The sequence below is a fragment of the Alexandromys fortis genome, unplaced genomic scaffold (genome assembly GCF_014885135.2).
Source record: "Alexandromys fortis isolate MF-2015 unplaced genomic scaffold, M_Fortis_MF-2015_v1.1 scaffold_94, whole genome shotgun sequence".
Lineage (NCBI taxonomy): Eukaryota > Metazoa > Chordata > Mammalia > Rodentia > Cricetidae > Alexandromys > Alexandromys fortis.
In genome coordinates this window covers 159404-180031 of record NW_026067979.1, presented here as the reverse complement: position 1 = coordinate 180031, position 20628 = coordinate 159404, and the positions used below count along the sequence as shown (strand labels likewise).

Genomic DNA, 20628 nt, shown 5'->3' with positions numbered 1-20628 from the left:
TATCTTCCAGACGGCTCCTGGGATGGGCCTTTGTACTGTGAGGGGCCAAGCGGGCCGAAAGGAACAGAGCCGTCCCTCAAGCAAAGCTGGGTCGGAGCCTGGCGGTACTGGTCTTAGCCTGGGCAGACTTCCAGGGTGCCGGGCAAAGGGGACTGCAGATTCTCAGCCAGGGGCTGCCACTCACAGGGTGATGGGAAATACCAGCCTCCTAGTGACAGGGTCGTGACATTGGCGTGAGCAGCACCGCACAGCTGGACCATGCTGGCGCCCGGTTGGGCCTGTGGAACAGAGCCAGCCCAGCTGTACTGAAATGCTCATTCTTTATTCTGCTCCTCAAATCCTGCATCTCAACATGTAGAAAAACAAAAGGGATGAGATTCTGGGTTCACGCAGTGAGCAGACCCCTTCCCAGCTGAGAGAAGGACAGATTGCCTGTTTGTAGCTGAGTTCTGTGCCCGCGGGTTATTTGCGTTAGGAAGGAACTTGTTTTGTTAGAGTTTTGTTGCTGCCCTCGGGACAGAACTCCTTCTGACTTGCAGAGTCCTGTGTTCAGAATGGAGCTCCAATGGGTGTGAGTGTGTATTCGCAGAAGACATCCTATCAGAGCAGATCGGCACCTAGCAACATGGTGCCGTTCCCTGTAGCCTTTAAAGCCAAGCACCAAAAGCTACCCTCTGATGCGGTTCATTGGTTGGATCTTTTAACACATCTGGGTTATGCTCCCCCTGCACCTCCCTAATTTTATTGTGGCGATACAGAAGTGTACTTTTATAGCACCTGCCCCCACGAGCATGGTACCTGACCAGGAGGAACAGGTATCTAAGACGGCGACAGTCACATCCATTTGGCAAGAAACGATGACAAGACTAAAGCGCTTCAGCCTGAGATGTGCACTCAGAATCAGAGAGATGGCCGAGGGGGAGAGCTCTGGGCACAGTTCCATACCTTCCTTCCCTGTCCATATTCTAGAGCAAAACCCAACCCTTCTCTTCCTCCCAGAATGCTGGGCTTGACGCTTTCCTAGCTCGTTAGAGTAAGTTTTGTGCTTTCCGTGCTTATCACATTAAATGACTGCGGGCGTCTCTTGGCACAGTGAGGACCACTGACGCCATGGCTTTAGGACTTTGCGCTGCTCTTGACATGAGTCTCCTGTAAAAGAGAAGAGAGCCTGATGTCTCTTCAGTCAGAAACCGAGCTGGAGCCTGACCCACGCTCCACAGCCTAGTGCTACCTTGCACAGTCATTTGACTGGCCTTCCCCTTGTTGTTGTGTTGACTTACAGGCAAATGTTGAGAAGATGAATCGTTAACGTTAAAGAGGCATTTTGAACAGCGGCGTGACTATGAAGTAATTACTTACTTGTTTGAACCCTGGATGATATATTTTCATGCATTTCTCTGTAATTCTTTATTATTTGAATTGTAAGCCTGATCAGTTTACATATATTGTAAAGTTGAACCTTTGCACACTACATAAAGGTTGCTTTTGAACTGTATTCAAGTGAATTTAACTCTTAACAAAACCGCATACAATACAGGGAGTGGTATGGTATAGCTCAGCGGGTGAATGCTTGCCTGACATATGTAAGGCCCTGGATTCAACCCTAGGGCCATCAAAACAAACAAACAAACAAAAAACCCAAAACCAAAGCAAGAGCAGGACCAACAACAAAGGAAACAACTCAAGCCACTAGTACATTGCTTTTTATGGAAAGGAATTCTTTGCAGTTTAAAAAGTGTTACTGAGTCTCTTCACCAGACACATAGTAAGCAAAGTTCTCAATGCTAAACTTTCCCACATCATTTTCTGTGGTATACTTTAAAAATGTTTAGGTGCTGTTCACTTTGCACTTCTTCGGGCTGCAGATGTAATGGTAAACTCTTGGGGATGCTATTCCATGTGAATTGAGTGGAAAGCAAGTCGATTCCTTTGGGAAATAAGGCTAATACTCCCATCGTTGTATAACGGGCAGGGAAGAGCAGGGGACGGACACATTTCACTGGCGTTTGAGATCTGAGATAACCGAGTGTAGATTGTTGGCACTGCAGTCCGGAGACTCAGAGGGGCTCCTAAGGAACACCTCGACAGTTGCATCTGGCACTTTTAATGTGCTGATGTTGCAGGGTAGACAAGGTGGCTTATGATTCCTGTGATTGGAGTTGGGAGCAGTCCCAAAGTGTGAGTAAAGTAAGTGGAGATGTTTTTATTCTCAAAAACTGAAAGCACAAATCCCCTCTTGGTGATCATAAAGAAAGAAAGAAAGAAAGAAAGAAAGAAAGAAAGAAAGAAAGAAAGAAAAAAAACAACAGAAGGAGCAGGGACCTTTGATGTGCCTCCTGTCGGCACAATGCAGCTCCTGTCTAATGAATAAATGGAACCTTAATAAGGAAAATTGCTCCCGCTTTTTCATTTGCAGATTGATTTGTGGTAGGCTAATTGAATATCATTTGCCTATTTGAGGCATGCCTCTTAGGAAAACAAAGTCGGTTTACCTGAAAAGACACTCCGAGTTTCTAGGTGGAAACGTGGTAGCAATGCAGCACTTTTTTTTTTTTTAAACTGTGAAATGGTGTCTTGTTCTGGAACCTCACACGGGGGCTCTTCTAGCCTTACCTCTACAGGTATTTCCTACACCCAGATCAGGACTGGCATGGGGGTAAAGAAGGGCGGTATCTGCCTTCCTACTTCTTTTTGGTGGGGTGAGATGAAAGTGAGGGAAACTAATCCCTGATGACCAGTGGTTCTGAGCCTTTGAGGCTGTAGTGGTGGCTGAAGACTAACTTTGAAAAGTACAAGCATCCCAGTTGTTTGCTTGGAAGTCTCACCCCAGCCCCCTGGCACCCCGATACCCAAAGAGTCTGAAATGTTTGGGTTGGGGCTTCACCCCAGCCCCTGGCATCCATGTATCCAAGGAGTCTGGAATGTTTGGTGGAAATTTCCATTCCAAGCCCCCTCCTCTGGGAGTTGCCTCCGTCCAGACTCCACCTCCCAGAAAGCCCGCCAAACAGTGACCCCTCCCCCAGAGAGGCTCAAGACCACTCCCACAGGATATTTAAACTGACCCCAGCGACCGAACACAAGGCTTTCTGGTCTTCCTTCCCCGTCGTCTCCTCCCTGAGGGCCTGGAAGGCCACCTGGGAGCACTAGCATCCATTAAACCTGGGCTTTTTAAAATTTGGTTTGATTTGGTCTGATTTGGATTATTGCATCGGTAGAGAGTTATTGATTACCGATGTTGAACCAGCTACATCTCTGGAATGCTAGCAACATGGGCATGGTGAATAAGGATCTCTTTGATATTATTTTGAATTTAGATTGCCAATATTTTATTGAGAAATTTTCATGATTTCATTGGTATCTGTTATAATGCCTGCCTTTTCATTTCTAAATTTTAATAATTTGAGTTTTCTCTCTTCTGGTTAATTTGGCTAATGGTTGGTAAATTTTGTTAATCTTTTCAAACCAACTCTTTGCTTAATTAATCCTTTGTGTCTTTTTTCATCTTTCTTTCATTAATTCTGACCGTCCAGAAACTCACTCTGTGGACTAGGTTGGCCTCAAACTCACAGAGATCCACCTGCCTCTGCCTATGGAGTGCCACCACCACCCAACTTGACTATCTTATCATCTGCTGTTTGGGCTTCTGTTTGTTCTTATTCATTAAAGTGAATCTCATAAAAATTTTAATATAAGCACTTAATGCTGTCTACTTCCCTCTTAGTCTCTGTTGTATTCCATAGATTTTGGTATGTTGTGTTTTCATTTTTATTCAATTCTAGGATTTTAAAAAAAAATCCCCTCCTGATTTCTTCAGTGACCCACACCTCATTCACTAGTACATTGTTTAATCTCCATGACTCTGTGTATGTTTTGTAGTTTCTCTTGCTGTTGATATCCACATTATCCATTGTGGTAAGACAGAATACAGGATGTATTGTGAGTTCCCTGGTCTCCTAGATTCTGTTTTTTCCATTCCACTCCGTGCCTCACATGTATACCCCAGCTCTTCTGGGCTGACACTAGTTCCCTGCCCCTACTGCCCAGGCCCAGAGCACTGATCTTCCTGCCATTCTAGACAGTGAGTTCAACTCGAACACTGCTTCTTGTCCTCCAAGCTCCTTGCTTGGTCTCCTGTAGCCTCGCGGTTCTCTTGAACTTGGTAGTCATCTCTGTTCCCCCACACTTCTGTCTGAGCCACTTGCTGGGTGTTTTCTCCTGATATATGGAAGTGCGTCTCCTTGGGTAGGAGGTGATGTCCTTGGTTCTCCAACATCTTCCCATAAGTGAAAAGATGTTCCTTTCTGACTGTTGGTGGCTGCTGGGGGAGGATGTCCTCCTCCACTAAGCTTGAATAACAGTACTAAGATCCCACTTCCTGTTGTTTGGAGGACTCTTCCAGAAACACTGGTGCCCTGCTCACAGACATCTCCTGGTCTCCTCTCCTGCATGACTGTTATTACCCGGGGAAGGTTACAGATTCAGGTTTCTGGGTTTCCTGGTTTATGAAGCAGTAAAGATTTTACAATATAGCTTTCTTTCTTTTTAAAAAAACAAAAAATGAAAAGCAACATCACTTAATTATAGGTTCTACTTTTGAAAAAAATGATTTATTTTTATGAGTGCTTGCTTACGTTTGTCTGTGCACCATGTGCATGCCTGGAGCCTATGAAGACTAGAAGAGGGCATGAGATCCCATGGATATTGAGTTATAGATGCTTGGGAACCACAGTGTGGGTGCTGGGAATCAGACCTGGGCCTCTGGAAGATCAACCAGTGCTCTTAACGACCGAGCCATCTCTGTAGCCCTTATAATACAGTTCTTTATAGAGGCCTGTCTAGCTTTCTATCCCCCCCCCCCAAGCTGTCTGGAAAATTGTCTAGCATATTTCAAACATCTGAGCTCCTTGCATTCTGTCTGTTCTTGATAGACTCCCTTAGATTCTTTGGGGAATTCTCTTTGTGAATGTGAAAAGGGGGCTCACACTGTTATAAAAAGAAACTGGTGATCATCCAACTATAAAACTGCTTCTAAGCATTGCCTCTGTTTTGTCTGCCATTCATTTTCTAGTCCTCTTTTTTAAAGTTTGTCCAGCAACTTGAGCCTAGTAATTTTAGTTCTATGGTTCCTATTGACTCCTATAGCTTTACCAGTGGCTAAAAATATCAGTTGTGAATCTGTGTTGGTGGGTATATGTTGCCAAATAGAATATTTATTTAACTATGTAAAGATGTGTTGCATTTGTTTGTGTTGCAGAATAACTGTTTGACTATGTTGCTGTTTCACCTTGCATTCCTATAAGGCACTGGATTGAGCTGATATAAAACTAAATGGCCAATAGCTAGGCAGAGAATGGATAGGTGGGGATGGTGGGCAGAGAGAAAAGGGGAACCAGCCAGCCAGACACTGAAGAAGCAGTAAAGCAGGAAGGATAGTGCATAGATGAGGTAAAGAACCTCGGGGTAGCATAGAGACGAATAGAAATGGGATAATTAAAGTGAAAAAAGAGCTAGCTAGAAACGATCCTAAACTAAGGCTGAGCATTTATAATCAGTAGTGTCCATGTCGTGATTTGGGAGCTGGTGGTCCGAGAAAGCCTGCTGCAGGTGTGTGTGCAGACAGGGGCTAAGGACTAGACCTGAGTGTTCTCAGCTCAGTAGCCATGCTTACCAGAACATTGTATGTACGCATATTTGTGTGTATGTTGGTGCACTTGTGTACATGTCTGTGTAGATGTGTACATGTGGGTATTTTGCAAGCCTGTGTCTGTAGAGGGGGACGGACAGAAAGTGTACTGACGCATCTGATGGCTTCAAGCACTATACGTTATCTCATGATTTATTCTTCATTGAGCTGTGAGATGAGCATGGCCTCTGAGTCCATACTAGACGAAACGGGAACCACTCACCTACTGCCTGTGCATCCTTAACCAAGTGCCGTTCTCTCATTCGGCCTCAGCATTTCCTCCTGTGAACACAGCTGTAGTGATTTATGCCGTGAGGGAAGGGAAAAGAGCAGACATCTTACAGTGGTCAGCACAAGGCCCAGCACAGAGGCTGTGATGGTTTGAATGAGAAACGACCCCCAATAGGCTCACGTATTTGAACTTGATCCCCTGTTGGGAGCACTGTTTGTGGAGCTCATGGAACCTTTAGGAGTTGGAGCCTTACTGGAGGAAATCCATCACTGGAGGCAGGCTCTGCGAGTTCATAGCCTCACCCTGCTTCCCATGACATACTCTCTACGTCATGTTTGCAGTTGAAGGTGTGATCTCTTAACTTCTGACCACTGGCTGCCTTGCCTTCCCCACTCTTGTGGACTCTCTGTCTAGAACTATAAGTCAAAATAAACTCTTTTCCGATAAGTCACTTTTGGTCATAGCAGCAGAAAAGCAACTGGTCCAGAGACCCTTCACCTTTGAACTGCCTAGGAAAGCAGGCATCTCCTAGCAGAACAGGAGAAGGGATGAAGGCAAATTTGTAGTTTTTGCATTGACCTCTGGGTAGGTATTCAAAGCAGAATGGTGGGAGTTAGTTACACTATTAACTGAAGAGTTTCATCTGAGCCACTCTTTAGAGGTGAATTGTCTTTGAGGTTGTGTGTTATTTCAGAGTAAATGTAATTCTCACTCAGGGCAGTGACCTGAGGCCAGCAGTCATGGCTGACCAGTTTGGAGAAGGGTAGTTGAGGTGTTCAGGCTAGGATATACAAGCTCTTCTGCTTTGTCCACTGTGGTACTTTTGAGTGGATGGTGTGTGGTTTTGGACTACAGTCGGGTTTCAATTCCCCTTGCCCACTGGACCCAGAAATGATACAACATAGAAGGCAGGCTTTATTTCCTTTTCACATACATCTAAATCAACACTTGATATGCTTTCATGAAGAGAAGGTTTCTGGTTTTTATCAACCATTCAGATTATTTCACTTATACCATTATATGTTAGCTAACCAGAGTGGCTATTTAAAGACTAATAAATAGCATTGTAATATCACAGACTCATACAACTATGTACAGTTTAATATTGTATTATTTTATAAGCTCAAAGTTTTGCTTATTTGTTTATTTTTAATTTCAGTATGTTTTCCTCTGTTCTTCTCCACCTTATTATTGGTGTGTAATGGGGTCTTTCACTAAACGTTTTGGCCAGTGAGTGTTCTGAATCGGATTATCTCTGTCCCCTAATCCTGAGGTTATGACTATTTACATGGGTGCTGGGGACTCAAGATGAAGTCTTCTTGCTTGCAAAATAAGCACCTGTACCCACTGAATCAGCTCTCCAACCCCACACTGCACTTTGAACACTTAGAATCGAGTTATATGATACTAGAAAGCACTGAACTGGAAGCTCAACGTTTTGTTTGTTTGTCTGTTTGTTTATTTTTAATTCCAGAGAGATAGAAAATAGTTTGGTCCCAAGTGCTTTTGGGAGAACACACGACTACACCACATTGGACCGAGAAAACAGACTACTTTTGCATTTGGTTTTTGTTGTTCTGTTTTTCATTTGAGACGGATACATATGCTTACGTTGCTGAGGTGGGCCTGAAACTGGTTGTGTAATGTGGCTGCCCTTGAGCTTGTGGTGAGCCTCCTGAGTACTGGGGTTACAGGTGTGCACCCCTCTACCGCACTGAGGGAGTTAACTTTTTAGATAATTTTTATTTGCACCAAGATACGCCCCTATAGAGTCAGAAGCTAGGTCCCGGACAGTCAGTGTGGTTTTTATTTGTTCCTTGGCCTAACAGTCGATTGTTGGCGACTTCATACTGACCCAGCACAGTTGAGATGCCATGGGTGCAACAGCGACCACAGAAGCTCCTGAGTGAACGTACTCTGAGGCACGGTGTCATGGCTGTCTGGCTTTGCCATTAGCCCTTGGAATGCCTCGGCTCTACAGCTCTGGTGTGTGGCGGGATTTAGCAAACACCGCACATTCAGAGCTCAGTCCTCTCTCCCTTCACCTGTGATAGCTGATTTGTTGCCCTTTCCAATCAGTAGAAAAATATCAATTATGTCTCATGTTCTTTGTCCCCAGCCAACTGCAGAAATTCATGGCCCTATTCCCCTCCAGCCAGTCTCTGGTTTGAGTGGTTAGGTGGAGGTGTGCCTTCAAGATTCATCTTTCTTCCTCACACACGCTAGACAAATAATTATACCCTGCAACTTCTTTTAATTATGTTTAAGCACAGGGTAAATTTAAAGTCAGAATATGTCATGGTGAAGAAGGCTAAGTTCTGTGAAAATAATCCTGCCGTGAGTACCTTAGTATCTGTCTCTCGATTCACTCTGGGCCCAGAATAAATCCTAAATATTGTCTCGGCCCCACAGAGCTTCCCTCCCAACGCAGTGAGTTATAAACTGTGTTTGGTCCAGGCTTTAGGCTCTGTGCGGGGCCGAGCAGGACAAAGAGAGAGTCTATCCTTATTCACAGTCTCCACTGCTCTCGGTAAAATACTAGATGAAGAGGTGAGAGCTCGTTTATATCAGAGCTGACAAGCAGGGCAGCCTTGCAGCGAAAAGCAGATGCAGATGAGGCCTCTTCTCCGGTCAGGATACGAATGCGCCTCATGCTTGTCTGACCCTGTTACCCATGGTCAAGTGCACTCGATATGGTTTCCATAGCATCCAGACAGCCTGAGTACCTAATGTCTACCTGTCTAGTCGACACATCAGCTTTACTGGAGGGAGAGAGCAGGAGTTGGTCACCGGACTTCATTTCCTATCAGGAAGAAATCTGTTGCCATTTCTCCCTAGTCTGATGTGACTACTGGAAGCCCCTGAGCTATTTTTGGTGGTAACAGCATGTCCTGAATTTTTGTTGTTGTTGTTCTATTTATTTCACGAGCTTTGTTGCTTTTTAAAGGGGTCTTTTAAAAGCCTTTAATATTGAAGAACACAAAGATTACCTTCAGCCAGGGGGATTGCTAGCCTGCCCCAAGGTGAAGGATGTCCACATTCACTAATGCACCAATGAGAAAGGGTTATTTGATGACCAGTGATTTTGGCGATGTAACTTCTGCCCCAGATTCGATTAAGCCTCCATCCAGACTTCCTCTTGCAGGAGATTATCTTTTAGCACACGTTTGGCTCCCCTCCCCCTCTTGAAGCCCATTAGGAAAATTAAAGCATTTAATTATAGTGATGACTTTTATAGATGCAGACAACCGCTTTCCCAGATTTTCTCCAAATGTAAGCACACTTGCTCCATCGAGCAAAATATCTGTTATTTAGCACAAACTGCTGTGGAGTTATATGGAGAGCACATTAGACGCAGACACATTTTAGAATATTAAGCCTGTTTTAGGAGGAAAACAATCTTGTTAATTAAGCCAGGGAAACAAATCAAGTAGGAAAACTGAAACATTGCTAATTATGAACTTTTTCTTAAGTGAACTTGGCTGTTGAACAAGTAGGTCTCCCCGACTTCTTAAAAGAAAAAGACCAGACATATTTCTTATCATGTTATATAATGCCAGACAGCGAGTGGGCTGATTGAATTAAAGCAGTGTGCGGTAAACTTCTCATTGCTCTAATTGCTTCCACGTAGAAGTAAAATTCTTTACTAGGTAGTAAACCTAGTAAAGCATAGGTACTGAGAAGGACTTTGAGTCTGAGCTATAAGTATTTTATCTCTCTTCTCCTAATCAAATTAGTTTCAGTATGATAGCAATTACCACATTTTAAGGAAAGCCTCGGAATTTTGAAATTTGTACACACACACCTATGCCCACAGAATGGAATATTGTAGTATCTAACTTTTAGACATGTTCATGTCAAAATGATCTGGATGCCTTAAAACCATGTGAGAGCTAAAACTGGGAGTGGTGCTACTTACCTTTAATACTATTACTCAAGAGAGAGAGACAGGCAGACCTCTTTGAGTTCAAGGCCAGCCTGGTCTACATATTGAGCCCTTGGCCAGCCAGGACTACACAGTGAGATGACACCTTAAAAAAATATGGTAGATCTACAAGTGTATGTGTCCTTGTGTCATGCTAGTGTGTCCCCTGCTCCTTTAAGACCATCTCCTTCCTATCGCTTTCCCCTACTTTTGTTGTCTTTTATTTTTAATAATTCACTGTGTTCATTAGGGTCACATGCACGTGTGACTGTGTACTATGTACTGACTTCATGGGCAGCTACTGCAGGGACTAAACCACTGAAGAAAAAGAACTCTGCCTCACAGAGCAGCCAGTGACGACCAAGAACTGCTCAGCTGTGGGTGAAGCATCAGGCACCCCTCCCTGATGTGGGATGTCCTTCTGTATGTGTGTTGCTTTTATTGGTTGATCAATAAAGTTGTTTTGGCCAATGGCTTAGCAGAATAGAGCCAGGTGGGAAATCCAAACAGAGAAATAGGGAGATAGTAGGTGGAGTCAAGGAAATGCCATGTAGCTTCCAAAGGAGAAAGATGCCAGCCAGAACATTAGCGGTAAGCCAAAGCCTTGTGGCAATACGTAGATTGATAGAAATGTGTTAACTTAAGTTGTAAGAGCTAGCTAGGAACATGCCTGAGCCATTGATGAAACAGTGTTGTGATTAATATAGTTTCTATGTGATCATTGGGGTCTGGGTGACTGGGAAGTGAAAAAACAGTCTCCATTTTCACCTCCTCAGTCCATGTTGGGAGATGACAGCTCAGTCTTGTGTAGGCCTTGTGCCATCAATTCATGAGAGCAGAGGCCATGTCGTGTCCAGAAGACAGCACTTCACAGCACCCCCTCTCATTATCCAGCTCTTATATTCTTCTGTCCCCTCTTCTACAGTATCCCCCAAACATTAATGGGCAGTGGGGTAGATGTCCCTTTTAGAGTTGAGCACTCCACAGTCACTTAGTCTTAACCCTTTAGCCAGTAATAAGTGTCTGTATTAACTGCTTCCCATGGCAAAAAGAAAGTTTATCAAGGCTGAGAGTTGCACTAATCTATGGATATAAATGTAGATGTTTAGAAGGCAGTTTAGACATCATGTCCGCTTACACAGCAGCAGCAACAGGTTCCTTCCTGTAGCCTATGGGCCTCCTCAGCCAGGAAGAGCGGCTTCATAGTACCAAGTGTGAATTCCTTCCCTGTGGAATGTGCCTCAAATCCGATCAGAACGTAGCTAGTTACCCCCATAACAGGCCACTGTCGTTATCAGTGGACACATCTCACTTGGCAAGTCAATATTACATCATACAGGACAGCTGGAGGCATTCTTATATCACAGGATGGAAATGTGTAGCTTCTGTTGGAAGCGGCTTACCTAGTAGCGGTTCTCTGAGACACAGTGCTTTTTGCTCTTGATCTGTTGCTGTGTTCTCTCTCCTTACAGAGCCAGGGACCAGCCTGACCCAGGGCTTGGGATTTTAGTGGAGATAGGAGAGGCCCTCCTCACTTCCAGAGTTCATGTTCAATAAACTTAAACAGCACATGATAATTTATCAATATAATGTTTATTATACAATCATGTTTTGTTGTTGTGATTATCATTTCCTTTAGTTCTTTGGACATAATAATGATGGGTGCTATCAAGTTTTTCTGTTGAAGCCCAGCATTTAGACACTATGAATAGTTTTTATTGTTTGCTTTATTTCTTTTGTTTATGGGTCACACTTTGTTTCTTTCTTTGCCCCTGCCTCTTATTCTTTTCCTGAGACATGAAGTTCAGGCTAGTTTCAAACTCATGAGCCTCTTACCTCTGCCTTCCAAATGCTGGGATTATTGGCACGTGCCTCTGTGCTAACTGGTGCTTCACTTATTTTCTTGAGAAGTAGTCATGGACATGTTTAATGATAGAGTGTGTGAGCTGTCAGTTCCAACCCCATCCCTGAACCTGTTCTCTTGTTTAGGTAATGACTTGGCTGAGCTGTTTTATTCAGCTCTACCTTGTGCCTCACACCTCTCGTGTTGCTCTCCTGAGGATGTAGCCTTGAGCAAGACAGTCCCAAGAGACCACAGTAATCTTCGCAAGACTGTCTGCCATATTTCTTTACCCCATATTCCCGTTGTACTGTCTGCCTTGGTTGGTGGAGTTCCCAGCTGATGATTTCCACTAATTGTTAGCTGATTGCTTTGTTTTTCACTCTGCATGGGCATTAATTGTCCCAGGCTGCTTCGGTTAAACTCAGGCCCCTTTTGCAGAGATATTCTTGTGATAGCCTTTGAGCTGTGGTCTGACCTCTGAAGAACTATCCTTAATTCTTGTTTTCATCCTGTGTACAATTTGCCAGGCACAGAGCAGTGCAGTTCTCATGGGAGCAAAAGATACTTTTCAGTCATTTACTACTAACGTCTCTAGTTTTTAAATCATTTTCATGCTTGGGTTGCCTCTTAGTTTCTTCTAAATAATTGTCTCTTAGAGAGGCAGTTCAGCCCTCTCTCATGTGGTCGGACTCTACTCTAGACAAGATCTTTTTAGTTGCTGCTCCCGAGGTACGGGGGATTATTGGATCATTCCTCTCAGAGTAAACCCCGCCCTGTGCCCTGCTTCCTGAGGTGGTTTAGTAACAGATGGTGGGGTCAGAGTCATTGCCACTCACAGGCTGTGTGACTTCAGCCAAGCTACTTTACCTTTCTGTGCCTTAGTTTGCACATATTTAAGATGATAATATCTGGTATTAATTCAGTAGTAGTTGTAAGCATTAAAAGGGGTAGTGACATGATCTCAGATAGTTCTGAGATGTTAATTGGCCCTTAATGAGTACTGTCTTGTGTTAGCCATGACTGATATTATTTGGCTTACGTGTCCCTCCTTTGTGTTTTCACATGGCATGTCTGTTGAACATATCACCCCACAGTGCCTGTGGTTGCCTGCACAAGCCCAAGCCAGACAAAATTCCTGCATGAGTGGACAGGAGCCCCTGAGACCCCACTCTTGGTAGAAGGGGTATTGGTAGTTGACGGTTGCTCACAGAAGGAAAAGTCACTCTCCTTTGGGGGTGTGGCTACTGGTAGGTGGCCCTGTGATGGGATGAAGCTCTCCGGGATGCAAATCTGGACTACCATACACATGGAATAATTGATTCCTCTTAGGAAAAAAGCATTGCGGTGGTTGCGCACATGCTATGTAAGGCAAACTCTAAAAGCTGTTAAAGCATTTTAATCTTTTAATCCATCTCGTTGCCCCACTGGCTTCATAGTCACACCTGTTTACCTTTGTTAACATCGTCCCAGCATGGAGTTAATCGGACACGGATAGCAGCCTCTAGATTTCTATAGAAAGACACCTCTGTATTGCATTTTTTTTTTTTGAGCACCAAGGATACATTTAGTAAATTTCTACATGCTACAGGCTAATACAAATATCAAACTATTGCTGTGTTTTGAGTCTTTAGGGACATAGTATTTATATTCCTTTAGCGGCTTCACTCTGAACTTTTGAACATAACAAATTCTCACACTATTTCAGTTTGTAAAGACTGAATTCCAAGGTATAACTTTTATGTGAGGAAAAAAAAATCTCGGAGCAAAATTTCATAGCACAATCAGAAACCCCAAAGAAGGGGAATGGATAATGGACAGAACCATTGATTCTTAATGGGGTTGTAAGCATTTGAAACACAAAATGGTCCTAAGAGTCTCGTGGAAATGGATTTCTGCGTTGATATATCCCTTAATGTCCAAAAATGGGTAATCAGGCTGAAAAAAAATCAAAACGAGTGCTCATCAGTCTGCTGGTGCCCTTTGGTTAGCTTCAGGAAGCTGTCCATTTGTGGACGGATGATATTTGGTTTACTGCTCACCAAGCAAAATGATGTGTCCATGGGAGGTTTCAAATCCATAGTCCATCTCCTACCCACCTCTGCCTGCTATTTAATTCTGGACTAAGTATTCACACTCTGAGTGTTGGATCCCTCATTAACCAATTGAGAACAAGAAAGTATAGTTCTCACAGTTGGTGTAAAGATAAATACACAGAGCTCGGAAGTTTCTAGAATATAGCAGCGACACTATAGAATTTTATAAATGCTGGCTTTCTGTTGGCATGGATGCTGAAAGCGTGTTTGTGCCTCTTCAAATGCCCTTTAACTGTGAGAATTTCTGTTTGGAGTAGAGGAGAGAACAGCTATGGCAAAAAAGCCCATGGTGGGGGAAAAAAAATCAGAGGCTGGGCCAGACTACATGCTAAATGGGATTGTATAAACAAATATTCTTGCATAGCAGAGTACTCTTTACTCCCCTGGCCCAGCTCTGACCTATTAGGTTTTACTGCTTCAACTACTACTCCCTGCCTCTTTTGGCCATCAGGGAAGCCCCAGGCTTCAAGTTCCCTTCGTTTGTCTTATATTGATCATGGCTGAAAGCCAATCCTCTGAGCAGGGTCAGTTCTTTAAGACCCAGTGACCTACAGCTGGAACCTGAGACAAGTTCAGTGCCTCAGCCGTGTAATAGCTAGTAAATACGCCTCAGAAAGCTGTCTCTATCTGTAGGATTAGAGCCGAGGCCTGTGCGCTTCCTCCTGAGGGCTGCGAACACTTTGCAAATGTTTGTCAGCTGGATTGATTCACTGGAGACTTTTCCACAGGAAGCTCTGGGGCCGTTCTCAGTGCTGCTTCGTCATGTCCTCATGGCTACCAGCAACCTCTTGTTGTGAAACGTCTATGTGAGGTGACTCCACCTGGTGTCATGCCCCAGGCCTCTGCCGTACGTAGGGAAGGCTCGCAGATCTTCGAGACTCATCTCTAAGTTTATTAGAAAGCTAATATGTCTTTGTAAAGCCTCCCAGAGCACTTAGAGACGTCATTCCAAGACACAGTGGAAGAGCACGTGACTCCATTTGGGTTGTATGCAGTATCACACGTGTGTCCTTCTGTCCAGCACACTAGTCTTTCCCGTGCCCTTCCACTTGGTGCCCTGCTCTTCTCTCCAGATCAAGGCACATTGGTACTTATCCGCTAAGCAGGTCCGTCAAGTCTCATCAGCCTGGCTGCCCAAGCCGGAGCTGAACAAGGGCACTACCACAGACGTGCTCAAGTGGATGGGGAAAGCTGCAGGCAGCTGAGGAATGTTGAGAGTGAGAGGAATAGTCTTCCCCAGGGAAGAGCTCGCCAGCTGGCCAGCCAAATGGTCAGCCCGACATCATACATGCAAGTAACACTATATGGCTCGAGCAAGTTGTATGTATCTATGCCGGAATAAATATGTATATACCTATACATATCGGTATGTAGCAAAAATGAATGGAAAAGGAGGCCATGAATTTGAAAGAAAGTGAGGAGGGGTAGATGGGCGGGTTCGGAGGGAAGAAAGAAATGAAGAATGATTAATTATAATCTCAAAAATAAAGTAATTAAAAAATTAAAAAACAAATTTAAAAAATATAGGATAGTATTTCCCTATTGTAGCCAGAATGAGATGTTTGTCACGGGCTAAACCCTCGCATTATGGTTTGTGTGATTTGACTTCTGCACTATCTTCCAGGAGCAACCTCCTTAGGTGTGTGTAAGGGAGTAAAAACAACAGACAAGGACCACACCTGTGGGACCAACCCAGACGATCCCTCAGCAGTGCCGGGGTGGGGCACCGGGGCAGCATTAACCAGGCTACTGTGTGCTATGCACGCTGCAGACACAGCCTTGTTTCAATAGACGCTGTGCCCTACAACCTACAGTGACTATCCCATGGGGAGACAAGGCAGCATTTGTTGTGTGTGTGAGTGTGTGCACGTGTGCATGTATGGTTTCACAAGCTGTCAAATGAGCTTTCTTCTATAAGGTCAAAAGTTTTTAACTTCAGGTTTTCTTTGAGACAGGGTTTCTCTGTGTAACCTTGGCTGTCCTGGAACTTGCTGTGTAGACCAGGCTGGCCTCTAACTCAGAGATCTGTCTGCCTTTGTCTCCTGAGTGCTGGGATTAAAGGCGTGCACCACCACCATGCTTTGAACTTTGTTTTCAGACAGAATGATCAGAATTTAATTCAAATTGGTTCCTGTGACCAAAATGCCCAGTGATAAGAAAGTTCACTAAACAACATAAATGTAAGGCCATTAAGAGCAACTATGTTGATTCTTTTTTAGTTTGTTTTTGTTTTGTTTGAGACAGGGTCTCGCTGTGGAGCTTTAGCTAGCCTGGAGCTTGCTATGCAGACCTGAGTAGCCTCAAACTCACAGATCCACCTGCCATGTGACCCTATGCCCAGAAGATTTTTAGATACATGAAGTGTTCATAACATTCTAGAAAAGTAAACTTCAAAGTTGGTTATTCATGACTGCTTCAAAACACAAATGGGTCCAGTAGCAAAGAACAGAAGGGGGTTTCAGAGCCCATGAAACGGACTGAACCCCCGCTATTACAGGAGACTTAGAGGGGCAATCCTGTTCCCTCCGGAGAGTGGAGTCACAGTCAGCTATCATGCTAACAGCCTTTGACCAGAAACTGCTGCCCCTGGTCTCCCAGGCTCTAGGAACAGTTGATAACTGAAGACCAGGGAAGCCGACTTGAACTGGGAACAGTTTGTAATTCTTCTTGCAGCCGGCTCTTCTAGAGCATTCCATGAGCTGAAGATTCTGTCAATCTACCTGGAACCCCGCCCCCATAGTCACTCAGTCACTCATAACCCTGAGGAAAGTCACCAAAGGAAGGAGCTACATTTTTAATTTAGAAATGACTGAAGAACAGCCACGGGGCCTAGATTTGACCGTATGCTCAAATGTAAATTTCCGTGCTAAACTTCTGCCTCTTTGAGCTAGGGAAAATGTCCCAAAGATCTTCTTGGTAATTCTCTTGCTCCTTTTCTGCTTCCAGGAATTAGAACAGGAGAGAGTGCTGTCCTCAGTGCTTGGACCTGCTGTCATGCCCCAGGTGACATTCCCGGGCTCTCAACAGGGACTGACGTCCATTGCCCTTATTTCTGACTCTGGTAGTAACCAACGGTTTAGTTTTGCTTTGACAACTCTTCCTACAGCCAGCACTGTTGTCGCGGCCCACATGTCATCCCTATTTACCCTAAATAAGGAGAAACAAAAGCTATTCTTGGCAGTGCCTGTGGTCGGGGTTATTTGCAGTGTGGCCGTGGTGGCACTCTGCCCTTTTCACTGTGGCTGCCAGGTGATTTTTTTTTTTCCTCTGAAAACTGTAACAGACATGCAGCCTTCCACGAAGCCTCTCCACACGGCCTCGGGCCATCAGAATGCTTAAGGGAGGTTTTTATGAACATTTGAAAAACACCGTCTAGACCTCCAGAGAAAGTGGCTACTTGTACAAAAGGAACCCGGGACGTGTCCTCCTGGGAGAGGTCTCTGCTTTTCTATTTGAATGGCCCCTTTGTATCACCTGGGGCTATTTTTCTGTAATTTCAGAACTGTTTGAACGAAAACTGCGCAGTGAGGTTGAGAGCTCTGGTTTGAAAGGATTCCCTCAATGCTGGGTTTGTGCCGCTACGCCATGAAGGAGAGATAAGAGAGAATGTGAATGCGGGTGCTTCGTGTTGTGGTGAGGCGCTGCCAGCTGTTAGCGCTGGGAGAGCTGCTGTAAGCGGCCAGGGACCTTGCCGGGAGGAGGATCAAGAAAGAGAGCTTGTAGCCTGGCCTCCAGGGGGAGGGATGTGGTGGGTGCTGGCAGCTGGATACACAAGGCTGGCGGTCCTGTTTGCTGTGTTGTCACGGTAAGCACACGCTCTATTTCCTCAGCTCTGAAAAGCTTCCAGCAAAGAGGAAGGGGTAAAAAAAAAATATGTTGGGATTTTCAGATCCCCTCTCTCTCTGCTGAGTCTGATTTGCTGTTTGCCTGTTATCAAAAGATTATTGGATTGTAATAGGATAAGATGCACCGTCTAGCTGCATTCTGTTTGCCTTGCGAGTGTGACATGCTGGGGTTGTGACATGTCTGGATGTGAACTGTCTGGGTGTGAGGCCAAAGGCAGAGAAAGGCAGACTAACCATTGATATATGTTGTCGTCAACAACACTGAGTGCTCTTGGGATTGGAGACCCGGCTTACTCTCTCGGCGCCCTTGCCAGCTTCCTGCCGCAGACCTCCTGATTTCTGTTGATGGCGGTTGATAATTGGTAGTCACAGTCTGTGGTCGAGCCGCAGTGTTAGAGACTAGCACATGGGCTGGGCCCTTGCTGATAATGTATAAACTGACATAAGTACCCCCCCCCTCTCTCTCTCTCTCTCTCTCTCTCTCTCTCTCTCTCTCTCTCTCTCTCTCTCTCTCTCTCTCTCTCTCCCACACACACCGGCTATCACTACAGCTCTGAGCTGCCTGGAGAGGAGCTGGCCTGAAGTTGAAGGATGGTTTGAACTGGGTGGCCTGTGCCACAGCTGGATTCCCCCTTGCCAAGGACTTGATTATGTCCATCGAGCAGCTGAGCAACAGCACACTGAAGGAGGTTCAGTTTAAAGACCTGTTCCTTAAAAAAGGTACATTTGCAGGGGGCAGCTGTGGGCGACGCACGGTCTTGGTCTTCGGGGCTTGTTGTGGGGGTTGGTTTCCTTCCGCCCTTGGAGTTTGGTCTGAGCAGAAGAGCAAGTCCTTCTTAGGAAGCCTGTTCTTAAACGTGGCAATAGTGGTGTATCCCATCAAATCGAGAGGTGGAGGCAGGAGGATCCAAAGTTCAGGGTTTTCTTCAGCAACATAGTAAGTTGAGTGAGTTGGAGGCCAGCCTGGGATACAGGAAGCCTGTCTCAAGAAAAAAAAAAAAAGTTTGTTTTGCCTGTCAGTCTGTCAGCTCTCTCAGGTGGGAATCGTAAGGGAGCTTTTTCTGTCTTCTTTGATTTGCAATTAGCTTGTTCCGCTCAGAGATTTTATATATAAATATAATTAGTTTTCCCCCTTCAATTGCCCTAAAAGTTTCCCTTTGATTGATGGTGTTTTCTTTTTCCACCCTGAGTTGTTGAAAACATTTGAAAGAAAAAAAAGATGTATTTCTTTCAATGTGATTGGGTCATTGACTAGTTTTTCCGGTTATCAAAGTAACAGGAGATATTGGGAAACAGAAATTGGCTCCAAGAGTGATGGGGAGCTAAGGAGAGTGAGAGGCAAACAGGCGGCCAGCTAGCCAGCACTCAGAAGCCAGGACTGGGACTGGGACAGTTCCATGCGCAGCTGTATTTCTTCTGACACCTTCTTAATAACGTGGAGGTGAGGCGCGGGTGGATCTGAAATGACTTCTATGGGTTAGGGAGAGTCTGATCTTAGGCACTTTTAGTTCCTGGTTATAGCATGGCAGGGCATGGACTTCTTTGCAAAGGTTCGTAACTACCCCACCATTCCTCTGCGGGTTTATTTCTTTTTAGTGACAATTCTGTCATCTTTGACTGGGAGATGTTTAGGTCAGTTTTTTCTTTTTTTCTAAAGAGATCAGGGGAGTCTAGATGGTGAAGTAGGTAGAGAGAAGTATTATTGGACAGGTGCTTCGGCCTTTGATGTGCCCTCAGCTGGAGATTCTTGCAGAGTCTGTCTTCTAGGGATTTCTTAGCTGGTCTAATCCTTGTTAACTGCCACCCAGCCAGCCCGGCCAGCCCGGCCAGCCTGGTGCCTCGGGAGGTACCTGGTTGGGATGGAAGATGGGGAGATGTGCCTTTGTGTCATCTGCTCCACCTGCGGATCCTAGATAACACTTCCAACGTTGTTGTGATGCGAACTGCCTTATGTAAATATAGGAATGTAGCTGGAATATAGAAGCAGATAACTTACAGCAATCAGGAGCCTTTTCTGGTGGCCATTTGAACTTCCTTTAAATAGGAATGCTGGGTAATCAGTGCAAAATATGGAACCCTTTGTTAAAATGTTAGCATCATTAAAGTTGTTGGTGAGTGTTTGCCAAGATACAGTTCCATGCGAGACAGTGTATAAACAAATTAGGAAACAGAATTTGGAAGACCCGATCTCCTTATATGTAATACACACTAATTCCACATCAATGATTAAGGCCTGGCCCACGGCTCAGTCTCTGAGAGAAGGTCAGAGGACAAAGGTCAGAAAGTAGTGTTAGTATGGCATGGACTCTGTGCCTAAAGGAAGCAGTGTGAGGGTCAGGAGCCTGCTCTCAAGGGTCAGAGACAAACTTATAAAGGAAGATACAGCCAGCAATCGCAAAAACCTGGTTGTTTTTATAGTTCTATTTTTTCCTTTCTCCCTCCCATTGTCCTGCTCATTAACAATTTGGAGTAAATCCACTAGCCACAAAGAAAAATGCAATTTTAAAACTTTAATATAATCATAAGCTGTAGTCCTTATTGTTTTGCCTTCTGAACTTTTATCTGTGAAGTCATTTTTTATAGCAGAGGCTAAATATTGCCCTCAACTATGGAGTTTAATGAGTGTGAATTTTCATTCAAGCATTAAAATCTCCAAGAGTGTTTTTATACCAATAGTCTCCAGCTCAAGACAATTATAGGCTAAGCAGATCCCAGTTCCTTCCCTCATCCATCTCCCCGTTACCGCTAAGGAGTTTGGAAAGAATCTGCCCGACTATAGGAACATCCAGCAATTAAAAAGTGTCACAGACCCATAAATAAAAAAAAAAATCACCCACCCCCATGGCTGTCATCTTATCACGACACCTGTTTCTGCCGAGCAGGACAGAGACAGGAAGGAAATGCAGACACAAGTTTAGTGTGGAAGAAGCCAAACCAGACCAAGCCAGTGTCACAAAGTCGGCCTCTCTGCCTCAGCAGTGGGGGGGGGGGGGGGGGGGGGGGGGGG

The 20628-nt window shown here is 44.7% G+C and overlaps 1 protein-coding gene across 18 annotated transcripts in view; it reads left to right on the top strand.

Moving 5' to 3' along the window:
- Ldlrad4 (low density lipoprotein receptor class A domain containing 4) overlaps positions 1 to 20628 on the top strand; it is a 315823-nt gene that overhangs the window by 256939 nt on the left and 38256 nt on the right. For 2 of the 18 annotated variants that reach the window (XM_050157952.1, XM_050157951.1), the window contains exon 1: positions 18205 to 18341. The exons of 13 other annotated variants lie outside the window; for them this stretch is intronic. In XM_050157952.1, coding sequence (XP_050013909.1) covers positions 18272 to 18341 — 70 coding nt within the window. In that variant the 5' untranslated portion in view covers positions 18205 to 18271. Of the gene's footprint in view, positions 1 to 17110; positions 17213 to 17246; positions 17582 to 18204; positions 18342 to 18991; positions 19063 to 20628 lie in introns of those variants that run through there. 3 more of the 18 variants (XM_050157955.1, XM_050157953.1, XM_050157956.1) reach the window with 3 other exon arrangements.